Here is a 26,874-nt window from a genome sequence, read left to right on the forward strand (position 1 = left end):
TTAAAAATTTAAGAATTGCCGCAATCTCCAGTTGTACTGCACTTGAAAAAGGCAAAGGGAGGGTTCAGAAGTTGAGCACCAACTTGCACAGAAACAGTAATGCCCATGCTCTTGAACATTCACTGCTCCTCATCCCTTCTTTCCTTCACCTGTAAGCACTTGTGGCAGGTTTTAGTCCATGTGCCAAGGTCTCTAACAAATCTTCCTTTTTGCTTTGTTTTCTTTTGTTGAGCAAGTTAATGTTCAAAAATCAAGGTGGGCTAGATCAAAAACTGTACTGTGTGCTCTGTTTTAGCTTTCTTACGCTTTTACATTATTGTACTAGTCAAAACCTTAACATCATTTTAAACTCATTTTAAACAACAGCTGATGATTGGAAGGAAACAAAAAAGCTGTAGAAGTTTTAATAACATTTAAACATTTCAGAGCACCTTTAGGATTAGAATTTAATTCTTAAGCCTTCTACTTGCCCAGTAAAGCTTAAAAGAAGCATCAGAGGAAGGATCACAGCCTTTCTAAATTTAGCTATTGCAACCAGATAAGAGAGCATTACATCAGGTAAATAGTTAAAAGATCTCTGCTGTAGGTGAAACAGGAGGAAAATGTTCCTTAGTGTTCTTTACTGAAGAAAAACAGATTTTGCTAAGCATCTAAGTTTTTTCTCAGTACAGAGCAATAATGATTCGTGTGCAGAGTGGGGAGGCAATAAAAAACCCTTGACTGCTTTATGGAAATTTACCAGCAAGAGGGGCTTAATGCTTTTTTCATGGAGCATTCTCCAGTATCCTTTGTGCAACAGGAGGAGCCCTAGTGCTAGTTCTTTGTGACAAAATTAAGGAAATTCTTCCTCGTGATGCTTCAGACTGTTCATTGGGATCTGATGAGAGCAGTGGATGAACACCTGCCTTGTGCACACAGTGTTCATGATAGCATTCTCACTGAACGTTTAGTTTAACAGTACTGCTTGTGTAACATTTAAGAAATCATTTGGACGTTTTTCCATGTCTGCTTATATAATCAGATATTTTGGTTTGATTTAGGGAACTAAGGAGCACAGTTTTCATTTCCAAGAAACTACCAAGAAACTACCTTGTTTAAAATTCTCAGTGTCAGCATGGTGCTGGTATTAATGTTACAGGTCTGGACTTTCAGCTGGTGGCAGGTACTTGAGTGTGCTGTGGTGACAGCCGCTCACCTGCCCTGTCAGCCCAGCGCGAGTGTAGCTAACATTGCTGCACCACGAACCGCAGTGAAATGAGAGCCTGGCCCTAGGCTGCTGATGTGTTTCAGGGTCAGTTAAGGCACGACAGATCCTTTATTATTATTATTATTATTTTAAGCCAGCACCAAGAAGTACAGCAGCTCCCTTCTCCTCAAGCCTCACGCTCTGAGCCCCGCAGAGCCCCGCCGGCCACCTCACCCCTCAGGTGAGCTGTCTCCCCCCCCCCCCATAGCCGCCGCCGGCCCCTTTAAGGCCCGTGTGGGCGCGCCCCGCCGCAGTGCTGACGCGCGGGCGGGGGGGGCGGTGCCGCGCCTCCTCCCCCCTCCCTTCCCCTCCCCTCCCCGTTCCTTTCCAGATCTTTCTGGAACGCGCCGCCCGCAGCCCGCGCGGCCCGCGCAGCCCGAGCCCGGCCGGAAAGAGCCGAAGCGGCGGCGGGCGGGCGGCACCGCGCCTGCGCGGGGGGGCGGCCCCGCCGGTTGGCGGCCGGCGCTCCGCAGTGGGGGGGGGAAGCGGAGCGGAGCGGAGCGGGCGGGAGGCAGCAGCAGCAGGAGGAGGAGGAGGCCGGGCGGGGAGCGCAGCCATGGCCGTGGTGGGCATCGACCTGGGCTTCCTCAACTGCTACATCGGCGTGGCGCGCAGCGGCGGCATCGAGACCATCGCCAACGAGTACAGCGACCGCTGCACGCCGTGAGTAGCGCCCGGCGCGGCGGGAGCCGGCTCCCTCAGCGAGCGGGGCCCCTGAGGCGGCGCCTGAGGCCGGGCCGGCCGCCGGCCCCTCCGCGCGCCCTTGAGGCGGCCGGGCCGGCTCCGGAGGCACGGCGGGTTGATGGTTGATCTTATGCCGGCTCCGCATCGCTGGGGTTTCGTGCGGCAGAGCCCCCCCTGCGCTGCCGCCGGCCCTGCGGCACCTGCGTGCTCGCCGTGAGGAGATGGAGAGGCGGCGGGGGGGGACGGGCCGGCCCCGTTTCCAGGGGATACGGCCGGGCCGCGGGGAGCGCCGTCTGTGCGTGCCTGGAGGGGGTCGGGAGAAACCCTAAAAGCTCCAGGTTTGGGCAGTGCTTCTCTTTGTAAAAGGAATTCGTAGCCAACAGCGGAAAGTTTGGGGCTGTGTAAGGCCATGCGAGGCCGTCATAACTTCAGCATCGCTGTCCTTGTGATCTCGAAGAAATGTAGGCTTTGGTTGGCTTCTTAAGCTTTTTTTATTTTTTAAACGCAGAAGGAAGTTGAATGTTACCATACGCATACTGTCTGTTCAGAGTACGCTCTGAAAATATTTTTTACGACCTAGATGAAGTATCTTGCCTTTCATATTGGGAAGTCCCAAGGAGGAGTTACCCTTGTGTAACTTGATGAAAACAGAACCTCTGGGGCCTTTTAATTCTGCTCAAGGAAGCCCCTGGAACTTTGGCCCTAAGAAACCCCAGTTTAGGGCCGACTTCCTCCCCCCTCAGGACAATGAGTGCTGCCAGTTCTTAGCTATTTGTGGAGTGCATTCTTTGCAGGTAGATGTTAGGTAGGCTTTCTTGTATTTAATATTTTTCACTTAAACTTACAAGTAGCCATACTTTCAAGATGTGTGTTGAGTGATTGTGAAAGGGAGTTCAAGCAGTCTGTAAGGTAGTGCCTTGAGTGCAGAATACGTAAAGGCAGTATTGACCTCACTTAATGACGTTTCTCCTGGCTTTTTTTTTTTCTCTTTCTCCAAAGTGCACTATAAAAGGGTTATATAACATAGAAAGGAATTCCTTTTCTAATGGTAATGTCTCGAAGCAAGCTTAAAAAGAAAAAGGAAACAGAAACGTTACAGGTTTATTACTGTTACAGAAGCTTACCATAGTAACTAAACCTTATTTTAAGCAGTTTTGGGCTGATATAATGCCTAAACCATCAAAACTTTTCCACTTACTTACTGCGTTGCTATGCTCAACAAGCTCTCTATTTATACGTTTCTATAGGGGTGCTTACATCGCTTAAACATTTGACGTTAGCTAATAATTAACATTGGTTGGATATATCCCAAATACTTAGGATTTAATTTCAGATTTACAAAGTTTTGATGTTTGTTGTGTCAATGTAGTGTGATGAAAAAACACCTGAACTGGCTCTGGACAAGCTGGTACGCTTCTGTTCACAGTATGTTATTAAGCCATGTAAAGATACTGGGTTACGTCCTAAAGATAGGACAGTCCTGGCTGTGCTGTGCAGGGCTAATTACTCTTTCTGGGCAAGGCTAATTAGCGCAGCCAGTGCCTACCTTTTGGAGCTGATTCAGATACCTGTGCAATACTGTTGTGGACTGTACAGCTTGAGTCTAAGCATGCGGGGTAGAGCTCAGGAAGACAGCGCCACATTATCGCGGTTCCATACAGCACTCTTGGAGTCCTAAACCCAGTGTCCCAGTTGTAAAAACACTTAGGTGATTTGTTGCCTCCAACCTACCTCGTATAATTGAAGGCATGGGATTGTTAGCGCTTGTAAAATGTGCATCTTCTTTTGGCAGTGCTTGTCCTTAAGCTTTGAAAGGAAACATTCTTCCATTAAGCCATCCATTTCAGCAGGACTTGCAGTGTTTCTTCATGCTTTCGGCCTTGTTGTCTCTTTTGATGTTAACTGACACCTCATTTCTCTGAGCTGAGAACTCCAGCAGGTCAGATGCTGCGTGCATTTCCAGTGAGCCTGGGGTGTTAGCTCCATGGCAAATGGCGCTTTCAAGTAGTATGCCTCACCACCAGGGTTTCGTGGAGAGGAAAAAAAAGTGATTGCTGATAGCTCATAATTTTTTAATAGCTATTTTTTCAGACCACATGTAATTAGTGTAATCACAAACTATAATTAAAACAATGATGTAGCATCTTCTTCAAAACAGTGAGTGGAGAGGGTTGAAATGTCCTGGTGAGGAGAGCTGCTGTTTTAGAAAGGTCTCTGTCCTGCTCAGATCCTCCCTTCCCATTAAGCCGAGGCGGGTGAGAGGCAGGCAGTGCAGTTGTGGGACCTCATTTGTTTCCTCCTGGTGGTGGCTGTGCTTCCTAGAGGGCTGTCTTGGATATGGCTTCAGCATTTGGAGCTGAAGAGGACAGGCGCCTTCTGGTTTTTGACATCTCAGCCTCCCAGCTAAGGGAGAAACCACCCATCTCCTTGTGCGGGAACTGGCTGGAAGTGAACCATGGCAAGACTCATCGGGTTGAGTGGCTTCAGACTTGATGTTTCATGCCCTGCCTAGGGGTATTAGCATGTAATGCTGCCTGTCAACAGAGGCAAATCCCTGCACAGAAAACGTGTAATATAATAACAGTAACAATTTGTAATCACAATCCATAAAATAAACGTCTTATAAACTGTTCAAACAACATGAAAAATAGTAAAAGCTTTTCTTGAAAACTGAGTTTGTGTTTGAAAATATAGGGCAGCATGCTGTCAGTGTGCAGCAGTTAAATCCAGTGAAGGTTGTGAGTGTTTAGGGTGGTGTTGCAGCCCAAGAGGTTGCTAGGTAATGCTGCCAAATTGGATGCTGCCAAATTGGATGCAGCGCCCTCATGTAATGAAGGAGGAGTGGAGGCAGAAAGTAATCCATTATAGTGATCTTATGCATTCATTAAACAGTGAAGAGTAAACCATATGAATCTGGGTTGTATTTGTTATTTACTGCTGAATTAGTTTAGACAGATTGGTTCTCTTTTGGAAACAAGAACTTGAAAACAAGTTTTATTTGATATCTGTAGAAACAAAGCAGGTGATGGTTACTTGAGGAAAAGAGCACCACTGACAGTACTTGGAAATGCACTGACGAGCTGATGTACTGATTACAGAATAAATTAAAAGTAACACGTAGTAACCGCATATTGGTGGAGCTGTTAACAGCTAAGGTTACACTTCAGTAGCTGCTTGGGACAGTTGGCTGAGGCCATGAGCAGTGCTGGTGCCTTGCTACCTGTATTTCTCACCGGTGCTGGTGCTCTTTCAGAAGCAGGCCGGTGCTTGGTGCTGTTGCAGAGCTCCGGGAAGCCAGCAGGGAGGCAGCCAGGTGGCAGCTGGTGTCCTCAGGTGGCCTTAGCTGGAGCCGAGGCACAGGGGTACACGGGAAGCAGCAACTGTGGGTGCCACAGCCACTTGGAGTGCCACAGCCCTTGGTGCCTGGCAGCTGGTGTGTTTACCTTGGGCTTGGGGGTTACTCACAGTTGCTGTCTCGGTGCCAAGGTGTGGTGCTTTCTGACTGCGGGATCAGCATGTTGAGAAAACTTGAGCAGTAGAGCTCAGGGGTTTTAACTAGATGGCCCAGACCTTGTCTGGTTATGACCTGTCACCCAAAACTACTAATTCCGTACTTCCGTGGCAGGATCTGTGGAACACGTTAGCTTTAAAGGATTCTTTAAATGCAGAGAATACAACTGCAGTTGCCTGCAGTTTCTAAATCAATTTGCAGAGAACAAAACCAGAATTGCACTGCAATTTCTGGTGCTTCATGCAGTAATGCTATGAAATGCAAGTGTGTTCTGCTGCTGTACTTCTTGACTTGTTTTTTTTGTTTTATTAAAGTAATGTAGAAGTATTTTATAACACTTCCCTTTAAAGCTGAATTTCTTTTGTTTTCTTCTTTTACTTAGAGCTTGTATATCTTTAGGATCCAAGACCCGGGCCATTGGGAATGCAGCAAAGAGCCAGGTAAACAGACAGGGGCAGTGGGATTATTACTGGCCTGACTTGTTTCATGTTGAACTGTGGAAAGAGAAGTAATGAATAAACTTGGTCTTTTAAAGTAACTTGTCTACTACAAGTGTACGTTTCACAATAATGCTGCATCAATAGTACATTTGCTATTAAATTTGAAGCGCTATTTCTCCATCATCTCCTCATTTAGAATACAAAATGATGAGAAACAGGGTAATCCCTAGTTTCTTTCCCAGTAGAATATCTTTCTCTTGATTACTTGTGACAGCAAGAGTAGAATTCATTCTCAAATCTTCTTCTGAGGTGTTGAGGGGGTAGGGATACCATACGTATGGTTTTGAAAAGTTGAAACAAATTGAAGAACAAAAGCTTGGTATAAATACTAATTCTTGGTTATAAAGTTAAATTCATGTGCCTGTGTAATTTAGTGTTCTAATTTGGAACTTTGAAAAGAAGTACAACTCCCCCAATTGTGTTTGACTTCACTTGCAACCTAGGAGAACTGCTTTGCAAGAAAAATGCTTAAAAACTTGTAGTAGTCCTGAAAGTCAAAATAGATTAAGTCTTCCCCTCTCCTTTGCATTCATGCATCATGTTGACATTCTGATGGGACATCTTTCCCTGTAGTAGTGGTCCAGTAGGCAGCTGGACCTGAATGCGGCAGAGGCTGCATTGCCTCTTGTTCCATTGCCATTCTTGTTCCATGAAACTTTACACTGTTCATCTGAACTCAGCCCCTGAACTTGCTGGTGAGAAGGTGTCCTGTCAGTAGTGTTTCTGACTATAATCCTTGTTATTTAGCCTAGTAAACTAGACCAGTTTGTGCTGGAATAGATTACCCTGGAGTAACTCCTTTTGATAGCTTAATTAAATATATTGTGTTAGCATTTGTTCAGGTCCTTTGTTTACTTAAAAATCTGTCCTTAAATAATCCAGGTGAAACACTGACGAGGGAATAGGTGTGGGAAGATTTTATGTCCAGATGGAATCTGTCTTAGAGCTTAATTTTAAAGGAAGTGGAATGCATTAATTTGTCAAAGCTTCATTTGAAGTTAATGTAGGTAATAGCTTAACTTGTTGCTGTAGACCGCCACTGCTGCAGTATTTAATACATCCTGTACTGCATACTATATTGGGAAGCTCCTTTAAATTAAAAGGTGCAATGAAAATTGATGGTAGCAAGCTAATGGTTATTAAAGAGGGAAGCAAACCTGAACTTTATAATGGAGACCATAGATTAAAAACAGGGTGTTTATTTCCCTGCACCCTTTCTTTTCCAGTAAATGTGTGGGGCTTAAAATAGATCTTTGGGATGTGCAGTAAGCTGAACAAAACAAGAATGTGGTCTTCTGTAGTCTACACGTCATAGGTAACTAAAGATAAAATGTCTTTCACAGATTGTCACAAATGTAAAAAACACATTGCATGGCTTCAAAAAACTGCATGGAAGAGCCTTTGAAGATCCTTACATACAAGCTGAAAGGGCCAAACTTCCTTACGAACTTCAGAAGATGCCGAACGGCTCTGTAGGAGTGAAGGTGAGAGCTTCATACAGTGTATCTCAAGTGCTAGAGATGAGTGCTTGAAACCTTTGCCACTTCATACTTGAATTGTGTTTTCCCTAAAAAAACTCTAAATATATTCTTGTTTTTGTAAAGAAATGTCAGGTGATAACCCGTACAGTAATAATACCTTTTATTTCATGCAAAGCCTTCCTTGGCATAGTTTAGCTATGTTTCTCATTCTTCCCTATAATTCATTAATTTATTTCTGTTCAGGAAGTTCTAGAGTACTTGTTCTATATTACATACTTGTGTCTTCTGTTAAATGTAGTGTAAAAATGTGTTGTCTTCTGTTGTACGGGTGTGCTATAAAATGTTAATAACTAACCTCAGAAAGGTTAAGCTTAGGTTTAATTACCTTGAATAAAACTGTGTAATAAATCTGCTCTGCTCAAAAGATGAACATTCCTTTCCCTGCAGTAACATTCACTAAGCATAGTACTTTGTCTGTCTGAGATGTCTGTTGAGATTTCTCGTCAATTTTACTAGCTTTCTGTAGTCTCCCTTAGTAGTTTGTAGTTTACTAGATTTACCTTCAAATAGCTTCAATTACAGTGTGTGATTGGTAGTGACATCTCAATTTGTCTGGAAATGCAGAGACCAAGTGTTAGGAAAACAGGGTAACTCTCTGAAGATTTAATCTGAACAAGCTATTTTTAATTTGCTTCCAAACTAAATGGTTGGAAACTGTACTTTTAAAATTCAGACTTTATGGCTTCAGTCTCTGAATACGTCTACCATTAGCAGTTTAATCTAGATCAGGAGTGTGCTTCCAAAGTAAATCTCCCTGTCATCCTCACTTAGCTTGCACTTCAGGTTGCTTTGTGGAGGGACTTTAGACCACATGAAGTGAGTTTAGTTTGCCCTGTACAGGTACTTATTATCATAGTAATGGCAAATGTAAATAGAGTTGCTGCTCCTCTTTCTGGGTTTCCATGCACAGGAGTGTTTGGGATTATTAAATAGCAGGAGTTCAGGACATAGACCTCCTGTGAAGCTTCCTGATTCAGATGTACTTCCCAAGAAGAATAGGGCAATTAGGCTTGCCTTGTTTGTGGCAAGGAGTTGCCACACATGTCTGAGTGACCCTTGCAGGAAATATGTTCTTGGGTTTTCTCCAGAATTCCAATTTTTTAGCTTGCATTGGGAAGAATGTGATTCTACGTATGTTTTACACTTCTTTTCAGTTCCAAAACCACCCAATAAAAGTACTGCAGTGTTTAGAAATAGCCCCTTGAGATAATTCGGTCGTCAAGGTTTTCCACAAAACGATGGTCAGCTAATTTGAACCATTTACAATTTGGAGTAAGTAGCATGAATCCATAACATCAATTCATATGGAGAGTTACTTGTGTTCAGTGTGGTGTTAAACTTGACTCATTGCTCAAAACTATAAACATGTCCAAACTGCGTATCTCAGAGAAGAGGTGATTGATGTATGAAAGGATTTTTGCTGGTATTTGTCTTTTCTTTAAAAAAAAAAAAAACAAAAAAAAAAAAAAAAAAGGTGGGGGGAGCACATTTTTCTAATTTCATTTTATTTTGAAATCTTGTACGAAAATCTTCACTTGCCTTCTGGTCCAGGAGAAAATGCTTGTTAGTGCAAAATGATACCCGTTGCTGCTGGTAAAGCTTAACATGATAAGATTTATTACAGAATTGCAATTCTGTATTTCAGGTGAGATACCTTGATGAAGAGAGGCTGTTTGCAGTTGAACAAATTACAGGAATGTTACTGGCCAAGCTTAAAGAGACTTCAGAAAGTGCTCTGAAGAAACCAGTGGCAGACTGTGTCATCTCAGTAAGTTGTAATACCACGGTTCTGTTTATAGATAACTGTACATAAGCTAGTATCATTTATGCCATGGTACAATGGGAAAGAGATGCAAGTAGTGGGTAGAAATCACATTGCCAAAAAGTTGGGCTTTTTTTACATTTTTTTTCAGCTGGTAATGCTTTTGTAGTGATGTGTGTGAAAATGGAAATTTTTGTTAAAATTTGTTTGAGAGAGCATACTACTTAGGTGATCCAGGCTGGTTCAGTGCTACGTAATTTGCCTGCTATAAATGAGAAGTATTTTATGTGTAAGCACTTCTTTTCCAGTCCAAAAGTTGAATTCTTTATAGTGTAGTTGAGAGTTGCCTGAAATTCATGTCTCTGAGGATAACATACTAGAAAGAAGCGTGAATTGCCTGCATTTGTTTGAAAAGGTCTTTGTATCTAGCCTTCAGCTGTTAGAAATCTGCTTTGATCTTTCTTCTTGCTTCCTTATGGCATACAAAGACATGTACAGAGAATACCTTCCATACAAATAACGATTCTTGGTAATAACCCTGAAGTGGTAGCCAACAAAATAGAAACTAGAAATACAGCCTTGTATCTTAACTGAGTGCAGCCATTTTCTACATAGGCTTTGACTGTGCTTTGGCTCTTTTTGGTGGAACTGAAGATGGTAGGGGACTGTAAGCTGGAGCTGTCATTTAGATGATAACCAAAAAAATTCACAGCTGGACATAGCTCCAGTTGTAGTGCAGAGTGGTGCTGGTCAGTGGTGCTGAAGCTAAACTTAGTGCTGTTGAGCTTCTGCAATAGCTTTTTGGGGGGGACTTTTTATTTATTCCTATTTAATTTAGCAAATTTGTTTGACTTCATGCTGTGTAAATGTTTACAGAAACTTTCTTAAAATGTTTTGAACTGGTAATTTTAAGATCAAAGGTTCATCAGAAGAATCTGAACTCTTTTTTTTGGTGCATAAGTGCACTGTTTAAAACAAGTATGGATTCCACTTAATTTTTGTTATGTTTTGAAATTTTAATTAAAATACGCAGTAAAATGAATTACTTAAATGTTTTACTTGGACTGCCTTATTCATCTGAGGTTAGTTTGTAACAGTTTCTTGTGGTTTTGAAATTTATAGGCTTCCTTAATGGGTAAGTCTGACTTTTAATTTAAAGAGGTTCATATGTCATAATATCCTGTGTAATTATTTCTTGGAAACAGGTACCCAGTTTTTTCACTGATGCTGAGAGAAGGTCTGTAATGGCAGCTGCTCAGATTGCAGGACTAAATTGTCTGAAGCTGATGAATGAAACTACAGCAGGTAAAGGCCTAAGTGAACAGAAATAAAGCAGCAATGTGGATAAATGCTTTTTTAACAGCTCAAGCTATTGAATCTGTAAGGGCGATGACACATTACAGTTACACAATTAGGAGCTTGGGAAAAAGCTATCCGGACTTGTACTGCCCAATCCAGCTTGGGAACTGGAAACGCAGTAACTGGCAGTGGGGTGGTGCTCAGATTTTATGAGGCAGGAGGAAAGTTTGGATTTCGTAACCTGAATACAGTGCTACTTGAAAATAGCTCCTCTGCTTCTGAAATGAAGGGAGGAGGGTGTCTCTGCCTACCTCTGCTGTACCGTGGAGCTACAGCAGAGAGATCCAGAAAGCCAGAGCTACTATTGGAATCCCTTAATAGCCTAGCTGGGATACGCACCTGACCTAAATTCTCAGTTGTTGTATTAAGATAGTACTATAGTGTACTGTTATCAGATGTAACCCGCATATTTTCTGTCTGAAAGATTACAGTAAATACATTACTTAACATAGATCTGTTGTGGGGTCTTTTAAGAGTGACGTTTCCTGTGACTTTGCTCTACAACACACTTCCAAATGACCTCATTCATGTCTCTTTACTTACAGTTAGCTGTTAATAAAGTTCTCCTCTCCAAAGTTAAATAAAACAAGGATATAACAGATTTTTCTTTCCAGCTTATTGGCTATGCTGGAGTAAAAATAAATCTTGTGGAAATACTTAGGGAAAAACTTTTTTTTATTGTAATCTAATATTTACTTGAAATAAAAGGCTGTTAAGGGAAATCTCAAACTGTGTAGTTCAAATAACTTCCATTTTTAACTACTACTCATGTATGGTTTAAAAGCTGCCTCTACACAAACTGCGTTTCTATGGAACTTTCTTTCAAACAGACCTGCTGATCTTATATAGAAACTTCAGTTATGACTTTTCAAACTATTCAAATAGAGTCAAACATAAGTCTGTGGGAGAATGACAGTTTAAGCTTGTGGAAAATCTGTCAGTTGTAGTGTTGGCACAACTGTTTTTTGCATAAAGTGAGTTACTTACTGCCCTTTTCTAGTTTTTGATGTGTTCTGTGGTGGGTTATAGAAATATGCTACGCTTCCTGGGAACTGAATTTGGAGCAGTTTAAACCAGTAATTTCATTTTTTTGTTGTTGTTTAAATTTTCTTTTAGGAAGTTTAAACCAGCTCCTTGAATGAAGGCTGGTATTGAAATCTTAGTTTCTTGTAAACCAGTTTTGAAAACGTTTTTTTCTTGAACATGTTAATTTGAGTACAAGCAGAACTTTGTGATGCTTTAATGTTAAACTTTCACTTGACATTGATTTCTTCTGTTGACAATGAAAAAGACTGTTTTCAACATCCTAGTTTTGTTCATGATGACTTTATATGAACGGTCTATTTTTGTTCACTGTATATGTACACCTCTAAAACAGAAAATAAAAATAACTGTTCTGATAATATCCTAGATCTAAAAATTTAAAATTTATGATGGAGCATGTATTACTAACTTAATGTGCTTTGGAGGCACACAGCATGTAGTTGCTTTTGGAAAGAGAGATGATACAGAACACTTGAATGACAATTATGAATGCATATGATATAATAGTAAAATTGGAAATCAAATAAAAATAATGTGGCAACTCATATGGAGTAAAACTCATGTCCCCTTGCACCCTTATATTCTATCTGAGTAGCGTAATGGAGGTAGTCAGAAAAACTGGAAATAAGCAGCATCCTCCTTTTGGTAGTGCCTTTAATGGATGCTTTACATTGGTACACAGCTTTGCCTTAATTTCTGTGGGCTGTTCTCTTTCAGTTGCACTAGCCTATGGAATATACAAGCAAGATCTGCCAGCCTTGGATGAGAAACCAAGAAATGTGGTCTTTGTAGATATGGGGCATTCTGCATACCAAGTCTCCATCTGTGCTTTTAACAAGGGAAAGCTGAAGGTAATCTTCTAAGTCATACAGGAAAGTCTTATATTCCTAAAGTATTTAATAGAACAGTACTCAAAATACTGTTTGATGGGAAGATTTTTAAACTTAAAAAAAAAAAAAAAAAAAAAGGTAAATTAGTTTTGAAATTCAGAACACCACAGTTTTCTGATTTTTCTTTTGGCGGTTCTGGCAAAGCAGTTTTTGTAAGAATGCAGAAATGAAGTAACCCAAAGGGTGTTTTCAACAGTGCTTGACAAGCAAATGCAAAATGCATGGGTTTTGTCATTTTTCTATCTGAATGAAATATTTGTGTATTCTGGTAATCTCACAGCTGTTGTAGTTGAGCAACTTGTTTACCTATAGGGAATTGTTGAATTGCCTTAAATTGTTCTGTGATGATTATTTTTCCTGCCATGAATGTGAAGGTTTAAAATCTAAATCCCATTGAACATGAAATAAAACTGTGTTCACTCTGTAGTTCTGAGAGTTTAATCTTTGAAGTTTGAGCTATTGGTGGTTGAATGCTTTATAAATGTCTTTGCTGTCAAAATGTGGTCTTCATCTGAAGTCATGTGGAAGATAACGTTTGTTTTTTGTTTTTTGTTTGTTTTGGGTAAATGTCATAGAACTAGTAATAGCATGAGAAAATAGCTATCCTAGTCTGCTTTTTCTTTAGTGAGCTAGTAAACTGAGTAGGGGGTGCAGCATGGTAGAAAAAAGCATGATAAATGTGATGTTTTTTCTTAAAATAATAGTAGTACTTTATTTGGCAAGGGCAGAAGCTAATTGAGAAGAGTCATGCTGTTTTTTTTTTTTTAAGTTGTTTCACTTACCTGACAGAAGATGGTGAGAAATCTACAAGGGATTCTGTCACATCAAACCTGTTTTTAAAGGTGCTGACTTGTAAAACCAGTGACAATATGAGAGCTCTCTCTATATCTAAACAAATATTTTTTTAATAATTTGTAATTCATTCTTTCACTCTTACACAGGTCTTAGCTACTACCTTTGACCCTTTCTTAGGTGGAAGGAATTTTGATGAGGCATTGGTAGACTACTTCTCTGAAGAGTTTAGGACAAAATACAAGCTGAGTGTAAAAGAGAATCCTCGAGCACTGCTACGATTGTATCAGGAATGTGAAAAACTAAAGAAGCTTATGAGTGCAAACGCCTCTGACCTTCCACTCAATATTGAATGCTTCATGAATGACCTTGATGTCTCCAGCAAGATGAACAGGTACCATGGTTTGTTGTCTGTTTTTTTTTCTTTTGTTTTGTTTTTGTTTTTGTTTTTTGTTTTTTACTGAAGTGTAGTCAAGTGCGGTATCTCAGCTGTCTTCTTCTAACATGAAACGTATGTCCTGTTCCTGCAGAGCTCAGTTCGAGCAGTTGTGCGCTGCCCTTCTGTCCAGAGTGGAACCTCCTCTAAGAGCTGCCATGGAACAAGCAAGTAAGTAGGAGCTGGATACCTTTGGTTCTAGAATGTAACTAGTAATGCAGTTATCCTAGATCTCTTTAATGATTATCTCTTTAATGTATTTTTTGTATTCATTAGAATTGCAAAGCTAAGTACTGAAAAGTTAAATGTAAGTTCCATTCATATGCTTGTCATGTATGCATGATCCCATTCCTGCCTCATTCAGTGCACAAACCACTCTGCAACCCCGAGTTATTGACCCTCATTCACCCTGTGAAATGGAAAAGGTTGGGCCATGGAAAGATTATTGTTTTTTAAAAAAGTGGGGGCGGGGAAGGGGAGGGCGAACACAATTGTCATTCTTTACTGGAACACTTCGCAACTGTCTGGCCAGCCTGTTCCATATGATACATACATCTTCACTGACCTGAGAACTTGGCAGTATATTCCTAAAATAAGTTACCTGCAGCATGTGCAAATAACAATTCTTTTGTATAGTGTGCTGTAAAGGAGAGGAATAGACTTTCATAGGAAAAGGGTTTATGCAGTTTTTAGCATCTTCAACTAAAAGGGAAAACATCTGCTTATTTTTGAGTTGGCTCTAACTAATGCTGGAAATAAGAACTTGAGTAACTGCTGAGCAAAACCATACAAGGACTGACAGCTGTTTGAGATTTTGGGATCACTTCCTCCACATATCTTGAATCCAGAATTAAAGTTATCCTGCAAGCACAGTTTAATATTTATACATTTTTAGTCAAGGGTTTGTTTTTACGTATTGGCAACCAACATTAAACCAAACATAAGATGTTTGGGGTTTATGTATTTGGGGTTTATTTTGTTCCTACTTGGGAGGAGTGAGGTATTGGCACCCAGTACTACAGGGGTGCCAAAGAAAACCTTATCACACGCTTGGGTTTATGCCCACCAGAAAGAGGATACATACAGACAAGGCACTTTTGAAGAGCAGCTGTCATCAAGTAAGCCCTATTTGATGCTTCGCTTCTGCATTTTTCAGGATTGTGCAACCAGAAAATTGTGTAGTCTGTAGGAAGGATGAGGATTTTGAGTAAGACAGAGCACTATGAATCTGGTCTTAAAGGTCTTGTTGGCTGTTGAGTATATTCAGTGCTTGTGACAGTGCATAGAAAGAGAACTCGATCTTACTTTGGTTGTCCAAAGACAGCTTTTTGATATATTGATGATAACTGAAGGCCATGCACTCTTTTCTAGAACTTGACCGTGAAGATATCTACAGTATAGAAATAGTAGGTGGGGCTACTAGAATTCCAGCAGTGAAGGAACAGATCTCTAACTTTTTCTGTAAAGAAATAAGCACCACACTAAATGCTGACGAAGCTGTTGCAAGAGGCTGTGCCTTGCAGGTATGGATATTAAAATTCAGTATTGCTCATTTAATGTGTTGTGGTCTACTGCAGTGTAACTAATCAAAACCAAGAGGCATTGTAGATTAAACAAGACACGAAGTCGTACTTGCTATGTTAACAATAGGTGACAGTGACAATGTCAGAAATGATTGTATTAGGTTTGGTAGCTTGCCACTGAGTCCCATTAAAAGGAATGGTCTTGTTAGAGACCTGCTAAATTTGATGACCTGAATTCGCAGTTCTACTTCATGTAAGTCATTTAGAAGCTTTGCCTCTATCTTTAATGACCATCACTCAAGAAGTGGCGTCTTTCAGTTGAATTAACTTTCTACTACAAGTAGGAAGTTTCTGTTAAAAAATACGGTGGCAGTCAGGACCTCCATGTACTTGTATGCATTGTAACCTTTCTACGCCTTTCTTCATTGTAACCTTTCTTTTCTAATTATTGTACTTTATTGTGATACATGGATGTAATAAAATTCTGGTCTTTGTTTTCTAGTGTGCAATTCTTTCCCCAGCTTTTAAAGTGCGTGAATTTTCCATCACTGATGTTGTTCCTTATTCCATAACGTTAAGATGGAAATCATCTTACGAAGAAGGAACAGGGTAAGTTGTACAATGCCTGCTAAATAAACATGGGGTTTTATGTGTGTATTAAGAAAAATGTTGAGCTGTGTGGAAGACCAGGCCTTCAGAGTTCTGAATTAGCTATTGGAGCAGTTCTTTTATTCTTCTCTTGTTTTATTTCTTGATCATTAATTGGAAATACAGCTTAAAAATGAAAAACTTGTGTGAACTTATTTAGTTTTGCTAAAGTGACATAAAGTACATAGTCCATTTCGAGACATACAGCCCATTAACGTGCACCTCTTGTCAGACACTGACATTGTAAGTAAATTATTTGGTGGCTTGTTCAGTATGGCTGCTGGTAGTAAGGTAACTTGATTATCCATTGTATTATGCTCAGTGGTTTAAATTTACTTAATGTATCATTTTAGGGAATGTGAAGTCTTCAGTAAGAACCATGCTGCTCCATTCTCAAAAGTAATTACTTTTCACAAGAAAGAGCCTTTTGACCTGGAAGCTTACTATACCCATCCACATGAAGTGCCTTATCCTGATTCAAGAATAGGTAAGAACACATGAATTAAAAAAAAAAAACAGCTCTTGTTGACAATGAGAAAGGATAGTTCTCCTTTATGTAAGAGACTTTACCTCCATATTTCCTGGATTATAGAAAAGCCTCGCCCCTTTAGAAAGGCTCAAAACAGTCTTCTTGGCTTAGGTGCAGTGATCAAACAATATCGATGTCATCTTACGGTAGTTACTAGGAAACTTATTTTCTTCATCATTTCTAAATGTTTTAAAAATGTAGGCACAAAGAGATCAATGCTCTATTTTCTGGTTCTTGAAGCTTGTTTAAAACGGAACATGATCCAATGTGCCCACCAGCCTAGATTTTTTCAAAGAAATTGGATCAAAGGAGCTGTTGATGCTTTATCTGTCTAGATAGGTATTTGTCATGTCTCTTTCTGCTAATATGAGAAAATACAGCATAGGTGTCCACTGAATGTAAACATCTGTAGTAAACTCTAATTGCATCGTATGAATTAGTTTACTTGTAGCTAATCTTGCTTTATTCATGATTCGTAGCTGACTGTTCAGGGTCTTTAAGGTAATTGATTTTATTGACTAATTTCTGTCAGGTATAAACTTGGTAATGCCTTTTAGGAGTGTCTTTTCAAGATGTCTGTCATCTTCAGGAAGGAGCATTCTCATTTATACATACGCATCCTGCATTACTTCATGTTTGCAACAGTTTTGAGAACATCAACCTGACTGTTTCTGGAGGCCTTGATAGACACACCATTTGGTCTCCAAAATGTGCAGTGTATCTGCATTATCAAATTCAAAGGGCACCTTCCTCTGTTACCATTTTATTTTTCAGTGCAGAGATAGTTGAATGAAAGAAACCATTTGAGGCAAATCACTGAAGTTTCTTTAGTGTGATGGTTTCGAGAAGGCAACAAAGAAGTGTAACATCTAATAATGTTATGTTGAATGCTTTCCAAAATTTAGATAAAAAGTAAAAGTATCTTGTGGCTGTACAAATTAGCAATAAGTGAGGAACCAGATTTTAATTTGTGAGGTAGACGTTACATTGTAAAACAACTAAGTAAGAAGTTTCTGAATAGAGTTGATCTGATAGAGTTGCTATTTAAAACAAAAACTTTTAAGTTGTGTATCTTTCTTACTTTGTCTATTTGTATGTTTTTGTTGTGTGTGTTTTTTTTTTTTTTGCACAATAATTAAAATCTTTTGTTTTAAAGGGCGTTTCACTATTCAAAATGTTGGTCCCCAACACGATGGTGACAATTCCAAAGTGAAGGTTAAAGTGCGTGTTAATATTCATGGCCTTTTCAGCGTGGCTAGTGCTTCTATAATAGAGAAGCAGAACATAGTGGGAGATCACAATGACACACCTATGGACACTGAATCATCAAGTAAGAACCAAGGCAGAGATGATGAGCAGGTATGTAAACTTGTAAATATCTACACTCCTTGTAATTCCGACAAGAGAGCCGATAATTGGCGATGAAATCATAGTGTATAGCTTTTGAAAATTGCTACTTCTCCACCCTTGAATGATTTCTTCAGTTACATAACACGTTTCTTCATGATTGTTTATTATTAAAGTACTGGTACTATGATAACAAGAGTGTAAAACAATTAGATTGCAAAGAAAATAGTTCTCATTGTATTTTACCATCTCTCTACTAGTCTTTGTATTATGTTGGTATCAAAACGTTGCAATTAATTTGCCAGATCACAAAAAGTGTTGCTGTTTAAGTACTACATTTTCATGGAGTAGAAAAACGTGGTATTTTTTCATAAACCTTTCACTTACAGCACTACACTACTGGTAGTTCTTATAAAATGGCTTGTAAGCCTGGGGGAGGGAGGGGATTAATGGATACAAATGTATAACAGCATTGCTACCAGTACTGAGAGGTTAGGATTTCAGACTTCCTTACCTCACTATAGTCAGTATGTTGAAGTACTACAGAGGTGCCTGCTCACAGTGTTCTGCTGTCAGTTTTCCCATCCAAGTGCAAGGAGGATTAATTTCATTTCTGGTGTCTTGTATACTAAACAAAAGTACATGGCTGCAAGTCACAAGGTGCAGCTTCGGTACTGATGCTCCAGGTGTGAGGCCTGGGTACCTGGGAGGAGTGTTTTTGCAGCTGGGAGAGGTGCCCCAATGGTGGCCTGCAGCTGCTCCTTGTGGACAGGTGCTTTGCATCTGGGCTTTGTGTACAAGTGAAGCACTTGATAGTGATGTAGCTGGCACTTCGTGTTACCAGCATGCTGCATGTGGAGGTTACTAAGCTGTGTGCACTGTGTTCAGTGCAAGAATAACGACTTCCATCCTCAGGCTTTCTGTTTGTTAGTGCCTCATTCATCCTAATACATCTTCTGTGCTTGTCAGCAATTTCCTTTCATTATTGAGGATGATGCCCCCGACTCTGATGAGGAGGTTTGTGGTGTATATGTGTACTTCCCCCCCACACCTCTAGCTTTTTGTGTAGGCAAGACAGTTCCTTCTGGTTGTTGCCTTTCCTGTGTGAACAGTAAGAACAGTAAATACGTATTTTTTTATTCTGAAATGAAAAAAGGTGGATAAAGTAGCCTACTTACCTTCAACTTCACCATTACAGCTTTGCTAAATCAGCTACAGCTAGCCTGCAAGATGTTGCACCTGTACTAGTTTGAAAGCTTTTAAATAATTAATTTCTTGTATTTCCCAGAAATAATGGCAAACTATTTTTACATGCGTATGTGGTCTGTGAATCCACGCATCTTAATTCCTTGTAATAGAGGTAGTCTTTGACCTTTCACACCTCAGCTGCTGCTCTATATTTATTGATGGTCTGAATGCCAAAATACTGGAGTCATTTTGAAAACCTGAAATTTCATTAATACGCTGTTGAAGGATTTTGTAATGACAACAGGGAATAGCGTAACTTGAGTCTTTCAGTGATGTCTTCAAGACACTTAAATTTAAAATAAGGCATAAGTGAACTACAGATAAATTTGAGTGAAAAATGGGGTGGCAGGGGAAGGCAATCAGTTATGTGCTCTAAAAGGCTACTACAGAAATGATTTTTTCATTGTCCTGTGAGACAGATGCAGGTAACAATTGCAATGATTGAATTACTTCTGCTTTGATTATAAAGCTTAAAATTGAGGGGAGAAATGGTATTTGTTCCAAGTTCTGGCTGTTCCATAGAGAATCTGTAGTTACTGTCTGTGTTGGTGTTGTGTTTCTAAACCATTATTTGCATACATTTCATATGTATTTATTTTGAAATTAAAATGGAGTATTCACTGGGCTTAGTATAATATTATGGATGGTAGCATCATAACTATTTAAAAGGGGGGTGGGTCAAGTGGAATCTCCATTTAATTTAATTTGAGAAAGATACAAATACAAGTAGCATTATCAAAATGTCTGTTTAAATACAGTGAATCAAACTTTTCAAGACTGAATTTTCCACTTCATCTGTGATGTAAGTTGGCCTCAGTCTTAATGCAAAGGTTTGCTGTATGATTTATGTAATTTTTTTTTTGTTTTTTTTTTTTTCCCCTAGGATAAAATGCAGGTTGATCAAGATGAAGGTATTCAGAAGAGTCAAGCTGAACAACAGAGCCAAGCAGATGAGGAAACTGAAAATGCAGGAAACGAAACAAAAGTTTGTATTCAGTATTGATAAGGAAATGTAACATTGTTTCCCTTAGACATTTTTGCCTAGTATTTTCAAATTTATTCTATCAGTCTTAGTTGCAATATGTAGGGACTGTATTTGGAAGAGCACAGCTAAACTGAAATGGTTGAGTTAGAAATCCTACCATAGTGCTTACATTTTCAACATAATACGCGGTCAAGGCTTTGAAGTAGGTTTCTTTTACTTAAGGTAGTTTTATAGTGAAGATGGAGTTCAGGGCAATTTAGGCATTATACAATTCCTTTAGCTTTTCAGCAAGTTTTCTGAAAAGCTCTTCATGTTATGTGTAAAGGAATTAAATACTACAAGTTTGGTTCAAAACTAAGGTAATGGTGATTTCAAATAGCAGATGTATAATTGTGTACTTTGTTTACGTGCAACTAATTTGTAGTGCTCTTCATTAGTTTGGTTTGTCTCTTTTTGAGCATAAATGTAGTAATATTTCTGTTCCTTAAAGTTTCTTAAAACGTAAATCTTACAGGTTGCTTCTGGAGACAAGCAAGATAATCCAACCCAGCCAAAGGCTAAAGCAAAAGTGAAGAGTATTGACCTACCTATACAGGCAAGCCTCTACAGACAACTAGGACAAGATCTTATCAATTGCTATATAGAAAATGAGGTAAGGAGCATAAGCAGATGATGACTCTAATGTCACTAGATAACTATTTGGAAAGTGTTTGCAACCATAAATGTTTCCTAATTTAGAATTTCTTGGGACTTTGTCTTCAGTTATGGGGGTTTTCATTTTGCTGTTTTTGTTGTTGTTTGTTTGTTATTGGTGGAGTTGATCAGTTTTACTAGTAAGCTGAACTATCCAGGTCTGAGGTGAACCTTTTAGCCTGTCATTACTGAACAATCAGTGCCTTTCTTAGGCAGGAATTTCGTAGGATTTCCAGTAAAGGCTGTGCAGTATGTGACAGGCATGTGAGTTGTTACTGACTGACCTGATAAAGGTCAGGATTTGCACTTGCAGACTTTTTTTTTTTGGTGGTCTATGGAAGCCATGTCCTTGCTAGACCATCTTTTTTGTCCTTCAAGTGATGTATCAGCAGGAAACTGGAAAGTATTGCATATAGAAAACATGGCTTTCAGAGGATCCTGTCTAACTTCATAGGTGTGCTGTGTCTGCTATTGTGATGATCGTACCAATTGAAGTTGCTATCTGAAAGCTGGTCATGGCAAAGAACAGAATACCTTTTGTAGGGCAGAGTAAATCCTAGTGACTTCTAAACTGAAGCCAGTACTTCAGTACTTTACTAGTGTTGTCTGTGCTGGTCAGATTGTAATTTTTACCTGATCCATTTGTTTTGAAGCACTTGCTGAAGCACTCCTAAATGGGAACACGCTCTTGTCCCCCTTTCCAGTTCTAACTGGGTGTGAAGAGAAGTTACGCAAAGGTGAAAGTTTAATCTGTAATTGTGAATTAATAGGCTTCTTGAAAGTTCTATAGTACGCTTCAAAAAGAGTAATGCTCAAGCTTGACACCTGAAATGCTTTGAGTTTTAACTAAGTTTTTATCTGCCCTAGGGGAAGATGATGATGCAAGACAAACTAGAGAAGGAAAGAAATGATGCTAAGAATGCTGTTGAGGAATACGTATATGACTTCAGAGACAAGCTGTGTGGAGTCTTTGAGAAGTTTATCACTGAAGAAGTAAGATTTGCCTACGTTTCCACTGTCAGATGGGGGGAAAAAAAAGCTTTAAAATTCAGTGGTATATGTAGAGGCTGCAGGAATCTGTAGGACTTGTCTCAGAACGTGGAATGAATTAACTTCACAAAAGTGAAGTTCAGACTATGCTTCAGCCTGACATTGCAGACAGTACAGAATTCAGCGTATTTGCATGTCAGAGAAGTTTCTCGGTGGCAGGGAAGCGTTCCAGATGTAGGCAAAACATTCTGTGGTTAGGGGTGTAGGAAAGCAGGACAGATCACAATGAGCATAAATGGGTAGGAATAAATGAAAATGAGCAGAACACAGCATTTATAGCTGTGCTGTATTGATCTGCATTTCATTAACTTACAAATACGGTGTTTGCCCCACTTACAAGTATGTCGAAGCTGATGTGCTGTTAAAGTCCAACTAAAAGATGGTAAAGTTTGTACACTGGGCTTTTGCAAAAGCAGTACTGAAAGATAACTTCTGTAACAGTCTATCTGTAACAGCCATTTAAATAAGTGGCTGGTACACAGGCAGTGAGTTGTCAAAACAACTCTCCCCTAGCTGCACATGTTTTAAGGCCTGCTCTTGTTAATTATGAGTACAGAGGGCCTTCCAGTATAAACTCAAGGATCTAAGGCTGTCTTTCTCATACCAATTTCAAAACAATCTCTTAAATATATTAAGGGCATAAAGAAGGTATTAATTTCCAAGTAAATAAAGATAAGGTCTTTATCTTTGTTTACAGCTGATAGTTCAAATAAAACTATTTGAACTTCAGAGTTACAGATGTGCACGTGTGTCCAAATACTCTGTTCCTCTCTTGTGCTATCAGAAAACCTGAACAGCAGGACTTAAGATGTAAAAAGAATACACAGGAATCTTATTTAGCGATGTTTATGCTTGCATATGAAACTAAAACAGAAGCTGTTCAGTTTCCAAACTTCACCTGCAAATCACATTAGTAGGACTGTATTGCCTTTTGTGTCTTTCTATAAAATCCTGTTCTTGAAGTCTGTTTTCACCAGTTGAAGGCAAAGGAAAGGTGAAGGAAACAGGTGTGTTTTTGTTCAGTAGTCTCATTTGTATTGTTCCCTGCCAACCTACAGTGTCTGTAACTTGCTTGTTAGGATACCAACAAGCTGACCTTGATGTTGGAAGACACAGAAAACTGGCTTTATGAAGATGGAGAGGACCAGCCAAAACAAGTGTACATGGATAAGCTTCAGGAATTACGAGTAAGGCTCTAAGTGCTTTTCTAGAAAAAAGGCGTTGGGGGCTGGGTGTATACATACACATGGCTAATGTAAGCCAAGCTGTTGTGCTGAGGGGTGTGCATGTCCGTACCCATATGTGAGTCTTGTAAATCACTCACTTCAGAGGACTGACATCCAGGTTGTGTATGTGGCTAGTGTCCAGTTGTGCAGTGGATGCACTATGTAGAACTAGGAATACAGGTTGTTCTAATGGCAGTTGTGCTTCTAATTTGAATAGTCGCAGTGAAGCATTCGGTCTTGAGTGAGAAATAATAGAATTGCTGCGATAACTTTATGTAGTTTTTGCTACAGACTGGAAGAGGCTTTAGAGTAATTGACTGTTCTCCCAGGTATTCAAAACTACACTTGAAAACAGGTGCTCTGGTTTTCTTGTTTTAAATAGTCTTGCATAACTATATCATAAAATGCAATTTTTGGACTAACCTCTAATGATAAAGGCTGAAGAATGCGTTAATAGCTGCTTCAACTGTACCATTTGAGTAGTAATGACCAAAAAAAGAAACTGAAGTCTTCCAGTAGTCTCAAGGGCAAACATGAATTTTGATGACTACTTAGTTTGTAAAAATCTTTAAGGATACATCTCTAACTCTTTGAGTTCCAACTGTTTTCTCTTCAGTTAGGTTTTCTTTGTGGGAAGGGGATGTAAACAGCGGTGTGGGCAACTACCTTGCCTGGATACCAGTATTCAAAAGAAGGAAAAAAAAAACATGATAAAACTAAATATTTTTTGACTATTTTAAAATTCAAACCATGTGTGCCAATCTGTGTGCAAAATGTGTATTGTTTCTCCTGCAAGTGTGTTGTCCCACAAGTTCTTTTTTCTGAAAATAACTGCGAAATACTAAGCCATATAAGGGCAGAAGCACTACTCGTTCAAAGTTGTGGGCTTTTTTTGTTGCACTGAAGGAAAATGCATAGATTAAGCTTTGGAATGGGTGTGAAAAGGACGAAAAAGCAGTCTTCTTTCTGGTGCCATGTTTTATTCTTTGACCAGAGTATGCTAAACTTCTATTTTGTCAAGATGTTTGTGCTTGTCTTTACAGAAATTTGGACAGCCTATTCAGGAAAGATACATGGAACATGAAGAGAGACCAAAAGTTTTAAATGAACTCGGAAAAAAGATTCAGCTCCTTATGAAAGCAGTAGAAGCATACAAAAATAAGGTAGAAGCAAATTATTTAGGGAATGAACTATTATGAATGTGTGTTTGGTTGTAAGATTATTTTTAGTGCTGAAAAAGAAATCCTATTTAGATGAACTTTTAAGCTGCTCTGAAATGGCTGTTGTGCTTACATTCCTGAGAATTTCAAAAATCATTCTTGATCGTTAGCAAAAAAAAAAAAAAAAAAAATTCTTCATGAATGTGAATTAAACACAGCCATGTTATTTGTGGTGGCTTGTACCATTTGAAATGGTTATCTCAACTTAGGGTTGTTATCTGTGTTTTTATAATTAACAAGATAGTGTTTTGGGGTTAGTTACTTGGGTGAATTGTTGTTCTCTCGAAATTTCCTTACAAACTTGCGCTTCAGCAGTGTGCACTTAAGATCAAATTTCCAAATATGTCTAAAAATAATATCCTGTGTTCAGTACTACAGTCACTCTTCATACCAAACTCTAGTTAGAAGCCCTTCTTTCTAGTGGGTTGTAGCAATGTTACCCTATTGTGTGTCCCTGAAATTCTTAAGTGGTTGAAAAGCATGTGCTAATTGATGATATAAACATCTCTCTCCTTAGGATGAAAAATATGATCACCTAGACCCTGCTGAGATGGAAAAAGTTGAAAAATACATCAGTGAGGCTATGAATTGGTTGAACAGCAAAATGAATGCCCAGAACAAACTAAGTCTAACTCAGGATCCAGTTGTCAAAGTGGCAGAAATACTGTCAAAATCCAAGGTAAAAATTGTCATAAATGTTGTATTTTAATAAAGGTTTCTTTAAAAGATTTTAGCCTCTGTATTGAGCTAGGATACAATACCTACAGAGATCTTCAAAGCTCTGGTAAGAGTCATATAGAGGGAACGGCAGTTTTATCAGTGTTAGCAGTCCTAGCTCTTGACTTGCAGCCAGTACCTCTGAATAGCCCTTAAAACATTCAGAGTTAAAGCATCAGGTTTGCTAGAAAATAGATTGCTGTAAGCCCTTCAGCTATTGGAAGGTTCTTTTGTTTTCTGTAAAGCTTCTAGATTTGATAGAATTGAGAAGTCTAGTCCTTGAAGTTTGAAGTCTACATCATTATGAACCTGAAATAAATTGAGACATTCTATGGTAATGAAATTACCGTGCCACCAAGTAACTTCTCTCACTTCTGTTACAACCAGGAACTGGATAGCTTCTGTAATCCTATCATATACAAGCCCAAACCCAAGGTAGAACCACCCAGCGATGGGCAGTCCAAAGCTAATGGTGAACACAATGGACCAGTGAATGGACAGAGCGGTACTGAAACAAGACCTGATCCAGCGAAGGACAATTCTCAGCAGACCAAACCATCTGGAGAAATGGAAGTGGACTAAACCTTGCTTTTCTTTTACTTAATTAAAATAGTGCAAGTAACCACAGGGTCCATTCTTTTTGTCTGGTACACACCTCAGATGTTGAGTTATTCTTAGCCAACCTTCTGTCATTTGTTGCTGAGTAGTTTTGAAAGTGTTTCATATTAAGTACACCTCTGATGTTCATTTCCACTGATGCTGCTTATGTGGAGCTTTAGCCAAATGTAGATTGTATAAGTCAGTTTAAGCTTTCCCAATATATTTTATATCAAACATACAGAATTGATATATAAATGGCAACAATCTACCTTATTTAAAGCTTTTATTGTGGATAAACCTCAGCTCCTTTATTCAGGAAAGGATACTGTATTGCACTACTGATGCTCAAGTGTAGATCTAATTGCATCTTTATTTTGGAAAAATATTGGAATTGAAGTGGCAAAACTTGTCACTTGAAGCACTGACCTTTTCTAGTTATTGTATTGTTATAATTTAAATATTAAAATAGAGGTTAGTTGGCATACTAGTCCATCTTGTTGATGTACCATGAAAATTGTACGGTCTCTTTCATATAAACTAATATAAGCTTAAACACTTTTAGACTCCCATACCACTAACAAGCTTAGTTACAAAATACTTTATAATGGCGCTGCCATTTGCTGAAATGAAATGAATGGTCTCGTTGCACATTGCTGTACATAATGGACTGTGCTTATGATAGGGTGATGCTAATGATAATAGTATGAAGTGGTAGAATATACAGGGACTGTTGCATAGCTTTCCCTTGAAAATGTCTTGCTGCACATGTTGTTATTTCCACTTCCATTTTTGAATGAAGTCTGCATCTTGATCACATGTTGTGCTGGAGAGGAGAAACAGCAGAAATGGCGCTGTGTGAGCTGGATATTGGCACACCTAATTTTGAAGCTGCTTAAATCCTATTTGTGGCAAACTTGAAACAAATACTGAGCGCTTACTTAACCCGTGGTACTTGACATACACTCTTTTGACCAAGGATCTAAATGAAAGAGCATACAAACTGGATATTCACCCCAAAGATGAAATTGATGATACTTGATGAAATTGGAATTGCTTACCTGTTACCTTTGCTCATTTACTTTCTAATGAAAGTGTCATGTTACATAGCTAAGTCACTATTTTCTTTGTCTTGCATGTCACGAAGATCCAATGTCTGTTCATACATTTATAGGCTTCTGCTAGTTACGGAGTTACTGCTGCACTTGTTAAAAACAAGCTGCTTTACTTCTGACTTTAAACAGCTCTATTACCAGAACAGGACTGAGGAATGGGCTACTCCATGAAAAGTGGTTTATTAGCTACGTCAGCCTGAGAGTGAGATAA

General features: G+C 39.2%; 1 protein-coding gene across 1 annotated transcript; it reads left to right on the forward strand.

Annotated features, from left to right (window-relative positions):
• The first annotated feature begins 1,731 nt into the window (after positions 1-1,731).
• On the forward strand, positions 1,732-26,033 carry HSPA4L (heat shock protein family A (Hsp70) member 4 like). The gene is made up of 19 exons (XM_084519057.1): positions 1,732-1,909; positions 5,824-5,881; positions 7,285-7,425; positions 9,128-9,250; positions 10,450-10,549; positions 12,365-12,498; positions 13,479-13,723; positions 13,860-13,936; positions 15,137-15,288; positions 15,791-15,897; positions 16,290-16,423; positions 17,622-17,824; positions 19,944-20,045; positions 20,560-20,697; positions 21,606-21,731; positions 22,868-22,975; positions 24,058-24,177; positions 24,752-24,913; positions 25,339-26,033. The coding sequence occupies exons 1-19, from the start codon at positions 1,803-1,805 to the stop codon at positions 25,531-25,533; spliced, it is 2,532 nt and encodes an 843-aa protein (XP_084375183.1). The 5' UTR covers positions 1,732-1,802; the 3' UTR covers positions 25,534-26,033.
• The last annotated feature ends 841 nt before the right edge of the window (positions 26,034-26,874 follow it).

The sequence above is a fragment of the Aythya ferina genome, assembly GCF_964211825.1.
Source record: "Aythya ferina genome assembly, chromosome: 4".
NCBI lineage: Eukaryota > Metazoa > Chordata > Aves > Anseriformes > Anatidae > Aythya > Aythya ferina.